Source organism: Pelodiscus sinensis, chromosome 7, assembly GCF_049634645.1.
Source record: "Pelodiscus sinensis isolate JC-2024 chromosome 7, ASM4963464v1, whole genome shotgun sequence".
NCBI classification, from domain to species: domain Eukaryota; kingdom Metazoa; phylum Chordata; order Testudines; family Trionychidae; genus Pelodiscus; species Pelodiscus sinensis.
In genome coordinates this window covers 46,674,939-46,688,826 of record NC_134717.1, presented here as the reverse complement: position 1 = coordinate 46,688,826, position 13,888 = coordinate 46,674,939, and the positions used below count along the sequence as shown (strand labels likewise).

Genomic DNA, 13,888 nt, shown 5'->3' with positions numbered 1-13,888 from the left:
TAATAAGTTTAAATTTCTGGCTGTAGATTGACCATAGTGCTAAGAAACTTTGTAGGCCAGGCTTTAAAAATAGATGTGCTAAAGAAAAGCCCTTTTTGGTACTGTCCTTATTTGGGAGTTTCTTGGTAACCAACTAATTAGCACTCTGGGAAATCAAGCCACTTATGTATGTGTCCAGCTGTGGATTAAAGAGCCTCAATTTAAGTAATACATTTTTTAAAATCTTAGAACGTGGTTCTGATGTAATTTTATTTACTTGCTATAATAGAGATCAGAATCAGGCCCACGGTGTCTGCTTCCATCTTAGGAAACAAATGAGAACTTAATGGAAAGTCATCAGAAAGCATGTGGCATTTTTTCTTTCACACAAGGAATGCATATGCTGCTTTGAGTCCACTACAATAAAAATATACTGATAGTAAATCCCTTCCCATTCGGGAGAGTGAAAAACAGTTTTATGGATGAAAGTGAGCTGTTCTATTAAACCCTCCATTCTAATTCCTTAAACCTATTTTCCAGAAAAAACAGCAGCTGCACCAGCAGCTAAGAAAGCACCAGTGGACGGAAAGCTGTACTTTATCTCAGAGCCTCAGAATCTTAAAATTGTGGAAAGTAAGCTCATTCTTCCTAAAATGTCATCTTCTTTATTTGTTATATTGGCAGTATAAGATCTCTTGCAGTCTCAGACACGAGAGATTAACTTCCTGATTTTGTATTTTTCTATAGAGAGTGTTGCAACTTTTATTGCAAAAGTTGGAGGTGATCCAATCCCAAATGTTAAATGGACTAAGGGAAAATGGAGACAACTTAATCGGGGAGGTCGCATTTTCATCCAGCAGAAAGGAAATGAAGCCAAACTAGAAATAAAGGATGCAACAAAAACTGATTCTGGACAATACAGATGTGTAGCTTTTAATGACCATGGTGAAATTGAGACCAGTGTTGAACTTCAAGTTGAAGAAAGAAGAAAGGAAGAAGCGATTGAAGGAGATCTGAGAGCAAAACTGAAGAGGTAGGCATAAGAATGTTTTCTAGATTACTCTCTGGTTCTAAGTGGGGGATGCTGTATCTCTGGTCCAGATGTAATTTAATAGTTCAGTCGTGCTCACAATGTATCAAACACATTTACACTAATTATATGTAGGGTTTGATCTTTGTAACTCTTGAGTAGCGAACACTTCTGTGCCTAACAGTTTGAAGGAGAAAGACCCTCCAGCACTAACCTGAAGGCACTTGGTCTATACCAAATGATATTAAGCAGACTTGGGGTACGTCTAGACTACATGCCTCTGTCGCCAGAGGCATGTAGATTAGGCTACCAGACATAGGAAAATGAAGCAGCGATTTAAATAATCGCCACTTCATTTAAATTTACATGGCTGCCACACTGAGCCGACAAACAGCTGATCAGCTGTTTGTCAGCTCAGCCCGATAGTCTGGACGCGCGGGTGTCAACATCAAAGGTATTTGTCGACCACCCAGGTATGCCTCCTGGGATGAGGTTTACCTGGGTGGTCGACAAATACCTTTGATGTCGACACCCACGTGTCCAGACTATCGCGCTGAGTCAACAAACAGCTGATCAGCTGTTTGTCGGCTCAGCGCGGCAGCCATGTAAATTTAAATGAAGCGGCGATTATTTAAATCGCCGCTTCATTTTACTATGTCTGGTAGCCTAATCTACATGCCTCTGGCAACAGAGGCATGTAGTCTAGACGTACCCTTGGTTTCCAAGGAATATCTTAGAAATAAGAAACATTGGCATGAGTTCTAATGACTCTCATTACTTAAACAGTACTCCAACAAAAAAGAAGGAGGAGGAGGAAGAGAAACCAGTTGATATCATGGAAATTCTCAAAAATGTTGACCCTAAAGAATATGAGAAGTATGCTCTCATGTATGGAATTACAGATTTCCGTGGCCTCCTGCAAGCCTTTGAGCTGCTAAAGCAAAGCCAAGAGGAAGAAAGCCAGAGATTGGTAAGACCTAATCAGACTGTAGCATCGGGAAAGTTATGAGTAATATGGTTTCTTGAAACAGTCTTCATGTCCTAGCTCTGACATTGCTGTATGCATTAAATTCGGATTCCAATCCTGAGCTTCTTGTTCTCACATCCCAAACTCCCAGCATGTTCTAGCACTGGCTGTCATAGTACCAACACTGACTCTTCTGTCCAAGCAAGTGCTGTTCCCCATGTTTTCACCTAGAGGTTAAAGTGAACTTTGGGTTTCCAAAAGATTCAATTAGCGAGAAAGATGATTCTATTGACTTGCTGATGGGGCAAATATAAAAGCATAGATCCTAGTTATTTCCCAATAATGTTACTCCATGGTAAACCATGTGCTGTCTTTTTACAGGAAATTGAAGTCACAGAGAGAACTCTCAAAGGAGAACAGGATTTGGAAGAACTTGTATCATTTATTCATCAAAGAGTCACACAGACAGAGGTGATATGATGGCTTTGGCTTGATAGTAAACTGTTTAATTAATTACATAATAGGAATGTGACGTTGAAGTGAAGACTGAACCCTTTACATTAATATTTTTCAGCCTGTCTCCCTTATTATGGATATTGAAAACCAGACCGTTTTAGCAGATGAGGATGCTGTCTTTGAATGTGAAATTAAGATTAATTATCCTGAAATCAAACTCTCCTGGTACAAAGGAACTCAAAAACTGGACCCTAGTGACAAGTATGAAATAAGAATTAAAGGTGATCAGCACATCCTCAGAATCAGGAACTGCCAACCTGCAGATCAAGGAAATTACAGAGTTGTCTGTGGATCACATATTGGTAGTGCTAAGCTAACTGTGATCGGTAAGTATATATTTAAAGTTTCCATTTGAACGTATTTTTTACACTTTTTAAATTTAACACTCTTAAATATCTACTAAAATATATATTTTAACATGGTAACAGCACCTGAAGTTGAACGGAATCTTCATGATACTGCTTTCAAGGAAGGACGCACATGCACCCTGATTTGTCAGTTCTCTATCCCAAATGCCAAATCTCAGTGGTATCGAAATGGAAAAGCCATTAAGATAGGAGGGAGATATTCAACACAAGTCTCAGAGAAAACACACAAACTAATCATCAAAGATGTTAGAACAGAAGACCAGGGACAGTACACCTGCAAGCTTCACAATCTAGAAACAACTGCAGATCTAACCATTGAAGGTTTGTAAGCAGATGGAAATCTCTTTGTTATGGTTACTTTAAAAAGTTTCTGGATGCTGCATTAACAAGAAGAGATTGAAAATAGAGTTTAAAACAAATGTTTCCAAGTCTGAAGATGGACCTGATGGAAAATTTTGCTGATCCATTCCTTTGAAGGAGATACCACTGCCAGGATAATCTAATAATATCTTGCTGTATAATTAATATGACCCATTATCCTGAAACAGTTTGAAAGAGTTATATTTATCCTGCTTAGTCGCCTATTTCTGAGATGCTTATATTTTCTTGAGATTTCAGATTTTCAGTGGGCCTATATACCAAGCATTCTTTATCTTTTCTTGATTGCCTTTGACGTCTCTTGAATACTTCTCAAAATAATCTTCTTGTGGAAATTCTCTTTTGTCTTCTTAACTTCTCTCCTAAACGGAGGACTTCAGGAGATAGAATGAAGAATACACATTTCTTTGTATTTCTTTGTCTTCATTTTCTTTTTCAATATCTTAGTAGAAGTCTATTGTTCGTTGATGGAATCACAAGAAATTATATAAGCAAACAAATAAAGATCTTTGGCAACAAGTATAACTAATATATTTTTGTTTTCTTTCCAAACCAGCTGAGCCTATTCAGTTCACAAAGAGCATACAGAATATAGTGGTGAGTGAAAACGAGTCTGCAACCTTTGAGTGTGAGGTTTCTTTTGATGACGCAGTAGTGACATGGTACAAAGGCTCCATTGAACTTAGGGAGAGTCGGAAATACAGCTTTAGAAGTGAAGGTCGCTGTCATTATATGACTATCCACAATGTCACTGCACAAGATGAAGGTAACCTTAATGGGATGTTCCCATTGTCACTGTTGTTTCTCATTATTTGTGTTTTTTAATGTTCAATACGAAGTATGAACTAAAATGCTTCCATGTTGTAGGTGTGTATTCTGTAATTGCTCGTCTTGAACCAAGGGGTGAAGCAAGAAGCACTGCAGAACTCTATCTGACAACCAAAGGTTAGTGTATATAGTGAACAGTTTTGTGAGTGTCGCCATGTATAGCAGCTGAAAGAGCATGTTGAAGAGCAAAATTATTCTAAATATAAATCTCTTGTTCTTTTGCAGAAATGAAACTAGAAGTGAAGCCACCAGGTAAGGAAAAATTGTGAATATGTCTATGAATCATTTGGCACTGATTTAATTTTGTGCCCTCCTTGTTTTTTTATCTTTGGAACTCCTATTTCTGGGTTTGATTTTAGTAAACCAAGGCTAACATATTGAGAAGGAATTTTCAGATCATAAAGAAGGAAGATTTTTCCCATAGGCAACAATTGTGAATGTTCTGATGACTCCACAGTTAGTGAGGAATTTATGGGCCTTGGGTCCTTTTTCACCTTACAGGAAGTCATCTTCACCCTTTCCTTGGGGCTCAGAGTGGACAGTGAATTGGGTATGGGCTATTAATGCAATATGGTGAAGCTCTGAGAGGAGGGAAAAAACAACCAATCAAAGATAGCCATCAACATATTATAGACAAGGAAGGGGATCATTCTAATTATACTTTCAAATCTTCCTTTCTATGGCTGTGTGTGTGTGTGAGAGAGAGAGAGAGAGAATCTACAACACTAAAATCTAGTTTTTTTTTTTAAAGACCAGAATGCAGGGAGTTAGGGAGCGATGCATTTGAAATGTTAATAGAATTAGGTGTGTGTAACTTGGCTAAACTATGATTGAGCAGGGGGACATGATAACTATACACATGTATTTTTATTATGTTAAATCAAAGGAGAAAGAAAAATTGCATAAGGTGGCCCAAGAGACCATAAATACATGTATTGAGTAAAACTGAAGAGAGGGAATATCATCTGAGTGTTTCCTAATTATGAGAATTCACAGGCTGATGAACAGGTTCCTATGGGAAGGATGGAATTCCTATCTCTTGAGTCATTTAAAATTAGACCTTAGAAAATATTGTGACCCAATCCTGTTAATCAGAATCTCTGCTTTCTATACATTTCTATCTATTTTGATTTTCTAGATGTTCCTGATGCCAGAGTTGCAGTTCCAATTGAAGCACCAGCTGAAGGTAAGATGAATAACCAGATTTTTATAATGGGATTTCTCTTTAAAATATAGGCAAAGGCACAGTGGGAATTTTGGAGATTCAGGAACCTCCAAGAAAATCACCCCTTTCTGTCCAAAGCTTGAATAATCTGAATTTGCTGGGGGGCGACAGTGACATTGTTACTTCTAGTGCTGGATGTATACTAGCACCCACTAACTTTAATATTTGTCAGGATAGACTGGCCAAGTAGATGTAAGTATGGGAACGGTCCCACAATCTTGAGGAATTTTTCTGGCTTCTGTACTACCCTGGGGGAATCAGACAGCAAAAAGATCTGTGTCCTCACTCCAGCTCCCCTTGCTCAGATGCCTGCCTGACTTCACGGATTCCTCTTCCACTCTCCTGCGTGGCAGTTTTCATAGCCCTAATAAGGAAGGGTCACTTAGGGCGAGGGTGTCCCCACTCCAGGATACTTTATCCACACCTGCTACTTCTCTGATCCATACTCCACTGATCATGCATTAAATTTAAACCAAGTACGAAGAGTGGTGTGGGAGCATTTTACTAGTGGAGGTGCTGAAAACCAGCCTCCTTACCCTGTCCACCTCCCCCACCCAGCTGGTAGTGGGCTTAGTCACAGGGGCAGAACCTTGTGGCTAGCAGAGAGGAGCTAGAGGGTGTGGCCACTGGGAACTAGAAGGGGAGTTGGCAACTGGGACCCCAGGCACCAGGCTGTGCAGCATCCAGGACCTGGGGAAATGGGGTAAGGAGCATTGTGGCAGGCAGGACTGCAGGTGTGGGGTTGGCAGCAGAGCCACAGCTAAAACTTGGGGGTGCTGCAGCACTGCCTACTCCCTTAGTTCGTACACCTATGTATACACCTTATTAAACAGCAACTGTAAGGAAAATAAAAAGAAAATTGAAAAGTTTAAAGGATCAAGGGGCCCTGCCCTATGGGCATGGGGAATACTAAACATCTGTTTCAGTTACTTAAGAAAAGTTCACAGAGCCTATTCCTCATATGCCCCAGCCTCTCTCCCAGGACCTGTCTGTGCTGCAGTGATACCAAGGGCAAAGCACCTGCTTAGGTGGAGGTACACATTCTCCCGTTGTGGGTGGCAGGACCCTTCTCCCCAGCATCAGGCCTATTGTTGGGTTCAAGGTCTCATTTCCCTTCCCACTAGATTCAGGTCTTCAAGGCTCTCTTGCCTGGTGATGTCTCCCTCCTCACTGGACCTTTGCTGTCCAGAGTCCCCAGATCCCTCTCTCCAGCTGCTGACCACTTTTGGATCTCCCCAGTTCTGGCCCTGCAGCTCCCTGAAGTAGCTCAGCCCTGTCTCCCCATCAGCATGGCTAAGTGCCATTGCTCCAGCTCCCTGGCTCCAGTCTGCTTCAGTTCCCACAATTCTGGCTCAGTGCTGATGCTGCTCTGTGTCCCAGGCCAGCTTTGGTGGCTGCTGCTGCTCCTTTTCCAGGCTACCTCTGTCTCTGGACTCTTGCTCTCTCCCCAGCTCTGTGGTGGCTGCTACTTCTTCCTTAGCTGTGTCCCTGCCCTACTCAGCTCCAGCTCACATAGAAGACAGGCCCCAGGCTCTTAACTCTCCATTGGCCTGTCTACTCTGTCAATCTGGCAGATTTATCACATGGGCCCTGGGGACTGTCAGTCACAGGACCTCCATTTCCCTTTGGCCTTTCTCCCTTTTTCTAGTATTGGAAGAGGGACCAAAAATAAAAAAAAAAACATGCTAAGTTTTAGTAGGGCAACAGCCCCCTTTACATTAGGATGAATATGCAGTTCCCACCCATGGAAAGTATTCTGACTGCTCCAATCCCCACCACAAGTACCTCTGATTTTTTTTAAAAAATTGTAATACTATCATTTTGTATGTCTGCATTCACAGTATATTAAGGACTTTTCACATATCTTTAGGAATGTAACATTGAAATACTTTAAATATAAAAGATACTCTTTATTTTTCTAAGATATCCCTATTCCTGTTTTGCTGCCTTTTACTGTTCCACCACCAGAAGACAAGAAAGGTAAGAACTTGTAGATTTAAAAGTGGAAATGTTGTCAAACAGAACTCACTGTGTTAAATCCCACTTTTCTTCTGATAGCTGTTAAATGCAAACAAAAAATGTGGGGTTTTTTTTAGAGACCAAGAAAGTTCTTGAAAAGAAAGTCTCCAAAAAGGTGGTTTCAAAAGTTCCTGAAGAAATTACGCCACCTAAAGGTAAAATGGATTTCTACATTATTTTTAAAATGGTATTTTTTTAAAAAGCAAATATATTTAATGAGAAATAATGAGAAGCTGTGGTGTTTGACTTTTTTATTTTTAAGCTATAAAAATGCTTATTTAAAGTCTAAAGGCTCATTCTTTAGGATATTTGAAAAATGTGTTCTGGAACACTGACATGTAGAAGTAAGGCAGAAGAAATTTCTCACATGATCCTCGTTAAACATTGTAAACTAGTGACACAAAGTATAGATAGAAAAAAATTAGCATGAACTATCGTACAATAACCTAAACTCTAAAGATAAAAAATATGAAAAACGTAGTTAAAAGACAAGCAAAACAAACACAAAAGTTACTCTGTAAACATGTACAACTCTTATAGTGTTATTTTATGAAATTGTGGTATGCACTTGCCTAATTAAAAAGACGTAGAGAATATTATAGTTTCTTGCTTAGTCAAAGGCCTTGATCTTGTGGATTAAATCATTTAGAATCAGCTATCTTTTCAGTGTTTTTCCCATTATGCTAGTTTATATCTATAAAACATTGATATCAGCAACATTGATGAAGCATATGTTAAAAACTCTCTTTAAATTAATTTTTTATGTATGTGAGTATTATTCTTTTGTTAAACTCTGTGCTGAATAAAAATATTTGGGGTACAATAGCATATTCTCAAGATGCTAGTTATTTGTTTCCATCTAGAAAAAATTAGGATGTAGACAATATGCAACCTGCTAAAAAAACTCCCATTGGTATTCCATCCTTTGACTTCAGTGGGCTTACAACAATACACTAAGGACTTGATTCAGTGACATTAAAATCAGTGGGAGACTTAACTTTAACAGGGTTTCAAAAAGAACTGTATCAGTTCTTGGAAGATAGGCCATCAATGGCTATTAGTCAGGATGGGCAGGGATGTCTTCTGTCTATTAGGGCTGAGAATGGGTGAACACTTGATGTTTACCTGTTCTACCAATTCCCTCTGGGGCACCTGGCAGTGGCCACTGTCGGAGGACAGGATGCTGGGTTGAATAGAGGTTGGCCATGCCTATTTTCACCATTCTTATGTTTCATCAACTTCAGTGGGTGTTGGATTGGGCCTTAAATGCCGAATTTTAGGCAAGGTACTAATTTCCTCATAATCCCCTTTTTTAGGGTAACATTAGAATTGATCCTGTAACATTTTAAAGTAATGGGAGTTTTGCCATTGACTTCAATGGGTCAGAAAATCTGTGCCTCCCCCTATGCTACATCTTTTAGAGATTGATAAAGGAGATATACCTCCTCAATATGCACCTGTACCTGCCTTTTTAAAGTGAATGGGAGCTATGTGTACATATCAAGGAGCGATTAAACCACTAAACATAACATGTTTCTACAGTTTTAGAGGTTGAAAAGAAACCAGCCTCCTGGCCTCCATCCTAAAAGTACAGAATATTGTTTCAACAAAATAAGTGTATCCAAAACATGTATACACAGAAAATGATCCTCTGTGGAGAAATAGGCTACTCAGTTTTCCTACCTCATGATAATCCGAATCAGAATTGTGCAGATTAATTCTTACTTTTTCTTGCACTCATCACTTTCTTGCATTCTTCAGACAGATTTCACATTGTTACCAAGATGTGCTGATGACACAAATTTGAAACATTTTCTTTCTTTTCTAACTTCCTCTTAGTGTTGATATATAAGGACTCAGTGTGGTAGTCTTCCAGTGAATAAATGGTAGAAAATTGCCATTGAAATGTGGGTCCTATAACTCAAAATAATGCTATCCTGGTTACATATTGAGGAGATAGCTCTGACTTTCAGCTAATCTATTAGTAAACTGAATAACTGTGTGTAAGACCAACCAAGTTTGGACAATATCAAGATCAGCAAAAGACAGTAAAACAGCAATATAATACTTAGACTACTTTATAAAAATGTTTAATATGCTACTTGAATTGCATAAATATGTATATTTCTTAAATTCAATACATACATTATGCCTCACAAACTCCATGTTTTAATATCAACCATCTTTTAAAGTTCCCAAAGTGCCAAAGGACAGACAAGAGATCAAAATTACTTCTGAAGCTAGAAGGGAAGAAGTTCATGAAAAGGAGGAAATATATAAAAAAAGAGAAGAGGTTTATGAACAAAAAGAAGAAATTTATGAAGAACAAAAAGAACCTTATGAAGAATGGGAAGAAGATTATGAAGAAGAACAGGAATATTATGAAAGGGAAGATTATGAAGAAGGGGAAGAGGAATGGGAAACTTATGAAGAAAAACAGGTTTATCGTGAAGAAGGTATATTAGAATTTCTTCATTTTCTTAATCTTTTTCCTCTTTTTGTTCTTTTTTCTTCACTTTCCCCATCCCTCTATTCTCTTGGCCTTGCTCAGTTTAATTCATTTGTATAAAAATGTTACTGCTGAATATAATGGAACATAAATATAGAAATTACGATTAATATTTTGTATCATTTTTCTTGACCTGTTATCTTTTAATTACCCATTAAAAATATAGTGACCTGTAAGAGCTAACATTTCAGCAGCTGCCATGATTTTTAAAGGACAGGCAACTTTTTTTTTCTTTTGGGCCCCTTTCACAAAAAGGATATATGGGCTTTCCAGTGTGTTTACTGGCTACCTAGCATAGCAGTGACTGCTTTATGTGTTGCACTGGGGTGGTGCAGATCTTCCTTACTCCTCCATTCTCTATGGATCTGAAACTGAACTTTTGATTCTGTGGAAGTTTTCCATTAACTTTAATGAAAGCAGGATTAGGCACCAAAGAGCTTGTATGAAAACAGGAATGAGCAGGTAGGGAAAGAAGACTGAAGCTCACCTACTATAAATCCACATTTATCTTTGTCAGGAATCTGAAGCCATCTGAAATGTATTTTCATTTGACTGGGTGCATTACAGCTGCAGTCTGGGAAACCTATTCCAAGTAGTCTTATAGTATAAAGTTTAGAGCAGCTTTCCAGGAATTTGAGTTTGACAGCAATTATTTCTTATTTACTCTTGTTTCTTTATATATTTTCCTTTGTCCAGTAATATGCCCTGATCTTACCTTATTTGTTCCCTAATTGGCACATTTTTTAGAATCTTTGTTGCAGTACTTTGGGGCATATTGTGCTATCAATCTGTATGTAGAACTTCCCAAATGAAGTAAATTGGTAAGTCATGGCCCATCATCAAGCAAGGCCAGGATGATTTGAACACAGCTCAAGCTGACACATTAGAATGTGGTTATTATTTTGTAGATTTTGAAGTTTCATTTCATTTCATTTCATATGCAATATGAACCAATCATTGTTTTGACAGTTACATGTTTTTAAATTATTTGAGAGGCTTTTCTTCACATTTCATCCTATCCCAAACAAAACTGACTTGGGTGGAATGTTCTAGAAATCTTTTTTTGAGCATTGAGAGCCAAGGACATGCTTTCCAATTACTTCATTGGGAGCAGTGTGTATGTAGCTGAGACAGACTGTGGTCCTACAGCCATTATCAACAAAGATGGAAATGAACAGATTTCCCCATGACAACTGTTGGATGTTCATGATTGTGCTTTTTATTTGTAAAATGTTATATTATCACTTGATGTTGGCTTGTTCCTCATCTTGAGATCAGGTGTATTTCTTCAGAGTTTCTATTTCTTCTTCATTAACTGAGATACTGTTTTTATTAAAGTGATTGGAGTTCCTCAGAAGCCTGTGCCTGAACATATCACACCAGAAATTACAGCTGAAAAGAAAAAGAAGGAAGTAACTGTGCATAAAGGTACACAAAGGGTTAAGACATTTCTGTAGAGGTAGGGTTATGGGCACTCTGAACAAGTTTCAGATCTCTCTTATGCTGATGTAAATCTAAACAGTGGGATCCTCCCCCAGATGCCTGCATTCCTATCTTCCCTATCTCTGACCCTGGCAGAATACATATGGGGCAAGAGGCTCAGGAAGACTGGGATCTCCCCTGTGTAAGAAAGTGGAGACTGGGGAGGGGATCTGGTTACAAAATGCTGCAGAGATTATTGGGAAAGGAAAATACAGGCCAATTCCCCCCACTCCCACCCTGATATACCAGTCTCAGGCAGCTGTGGCCAGGTGGAGTCCTTAGCAGAGCAATGAAGCTGCACTGCTATTCATAAGGATCATCTGGCCTTCTACGGAACCCTGGAGATCCACCAAGTTTGTGAATAAGCTGTATGAACCATTTCACAGGGGTCACCCTCACCCGTGATCCATGTGAATGGATGTTGAAGAGGGAATCCTGGCAAAAAAAAAATTAAAACATATCAAAGTCTTATTAAATAAGAGCTACCACACCCTGCTCTGACTGATCTGTATCTGGGTGATCATTTGCTAGATTAACTAAAATGTTGTGAAATGTCTTTAAATCACCTGCAGTTGTTAGGAAACCTGTAGCTGAGGAAGTTGAGATGACCACTCAGAGGCTTGAAGAGGAGGAAGTCAGACTGCCCAAAGGTACTGCTACCTACTGCATGATTTTAGCACCACAGTTACCTGAAAGAAGTGGGACGTTTGCACTTCGTGTGTTTGAAGAAACAAATGTTTTTCCTTTAACATAGATCTGACCAATTTTCAGTCAGTCTCTGAGTTACTGATGGTAACAGTCCTTGCCCAGCTTTAGTGAAAGGAAGATAAATGCAGCAGTTTGAGAGAGAGAAATGCTTATGTAACACCCAATACTTGAGGGCAGGGAGTTCTAATAAACTACAGTTGGGAAGGAGCATCCCCTTCACCCTTACTCCCCCCATATCTGACCTTCATTTCTCCTTCCTGGTTCATCAGTCAATTGTTTGGACATGTGGACACATCCCAGTTCCTTGCTGATTGGGCCCCTCCAGTTCAGCATTTTCCATTCCACAAAAGGGGTTACTCACCTGGAATCTAAAGCTTAAAAGAATGAGGAGACCAGGAATAGCCATTCAGCAGTGGTCACAAATTTCCTAACCCGCTAATAAGATTTGGAGAGTGGTAAGGGATCAAAAGAAACAAGCACTCTCCTAGTATCATTTTGTACTATCCCATGAAAGCCTAGCACAGCTCCAGGGCTGGATCATGTTACGTTTGTCTTGTTTGTGACATTTTCAACATATGCTGCAGATGTTAACTGTAATATTAATTTTAAATCCTCACTACATATGGGACTAACAATTGATATTTCTAAAGTGCCAGCAGTTCCCAAGAAAGTTCCACCACCAAAACCTACCCGGGTGCCAGTTGAGGAGGAAGAAATTACAAGAAAGAAAGGTACAGATCTTGTCCTCTAAATTACCTTTTCCATTCTTTCCAAAGTCACGTGTCGTTGCATGTGAATATATACGTGTCTATCAGTATTAATATCAATTTCACACTGTCCTGCAGTGACTACTTTCATTGTTTAATTAGTAGAATGTCCCATGCATAATTTTATGTCCCTGTATTTTGTTCTGTTACAGAAAACTTGTTTTTGTGTTCAATGTGTTTTCTGGGCAGCCTTCAAATTTTTAAATTCTGTACTTGGTATTGCAGTGTGATATGACTCTTCTTCTGTGTATTCTGTTTGCTGGCTTATATCTAAAGAGGAATGGTCTTTGCATACTGCAATTTCTTTGGAAAAGTGACGTCTATGTGCTCTTTTTGTGTAATAGTTACAAAAGCTACAAGCTCCTTTAAGATGCTTTTTGCACTGTGTAGATACTAAATTCATGTTTATTGCTTTTGTGTTTACTATTTTAGCACATACATACTAATTTTCTAAGTCTGTGCTTTAAGACTTAAATGTACAATAGACTCATGTATTTGATAAAGACTGATACATTGTCTACCACAAATGTGGTTCAGAAAAACACCTCTAAAATTAAATCCTATCTTTAAAGTACCGACTGTAGAAATGTGGACTATTTCAGAAGAAAAGATGTCTGTTTCTGTTCATGCAGAAGAAGAATATTCATATGTCCCAGGTATGTACAAAATGAAAAAGTTGTAAACACAAATTAAAATAACATTTCAATATTACTAGTTTCTTTTTATAGACAAATTATGTATTTTAAAACACATTGTACATTTATGTTTCATATTGCATTGCTTCTTTGTCATTGTTGTGTTCTTTTGTTTGATAGTCTTTGAGAGGAAAAGACTTTGAATATAACATCTTAACGTTATTAAAATGATTTTATTTAAAGAGCCAAAAGTACATGAGAGAACTGTCATAGAAGAAAAAGTACATGTTGAAATTCCTGAGGCTCCCCCAGTTCCAGGTAGATTATTTTAAAAATCTTATATATTTATTCATCTTTAATTCTTAATTATTAAAAATATAATCCTATTAATTGTGAGTATTCTTCCCCTCTTCAAATTATGCTGCAAATTTGTGAATGTGTTTATATTTGTGTTTTAGACAGCTTGCATACACATAC

At 38.3% G+C, this 13,888-nt stretch overlaps 1 protein-coding gene across 1 annotated transcript in view; it reads left to right on the top strand.

The window, feature by feature from the left end:
• Nucleotides 1-13,888, top strand: part of TTN (titin) — a 326,433-nt gene that overhangs the window by 135,432 nt on the left and 177,113 nt on the right. Inside the window, exons 134-150 of the mRNA XM_075934411.1 lie at nt 520-612; nt 727-1,012; nt 1,796-1,979; nt 2,358-2,447; nt 2,551-2,818; nt 3,795-4,004; nt 4,106-4,183; nt 4,292-4,318; nt 5,205-5,252; nt 7,215-7,271; nt 7,388-7,465; nt 9,503-9,766; nt 11,158-11,247; nt 11,874-11,951; nt 12,660-12,740; nt 13,349-13,432; nt 13,655-13,729. Of these exons, the coding sequence (XP_075790526.1) occupies nt 520-612; nt 727-1,012; nt 1,796-1,979; nt 2,358-2,447; nt 2,551-2,818; nt 3,795-4,004; nt 4,106-4,183; nt 4,292-4,318; nt 5,205-5,252; nt 7,215-7,271; nt 7,388-7,465; nt 9,503-9,766; nt 11,158-11,247; nt 11,874-11,951; nt 12,660-12,740; nt 13,349-13,432; nt 13,655-13,729 (2,091 nt within the window). The remainder of the gene's footprint in view (nt 1-519; nt 613-726; nt 1,013-1,795; nt 1,980-2,357; nt 2,448-2,550; nt 2,819-3,794; nt 4,005-4,105; nt 4,184-4,291; nt 4,319-5,204; nt 5,253-7,214; nt 7,272-7,387; nt 7,466-9,502; nt 9,767-11,157; nt 11,248-11,873; nt 11,952-12,659; nt 12,741-13,348; nt 13,433-13,654; nt 13,730-13,888) is intronic.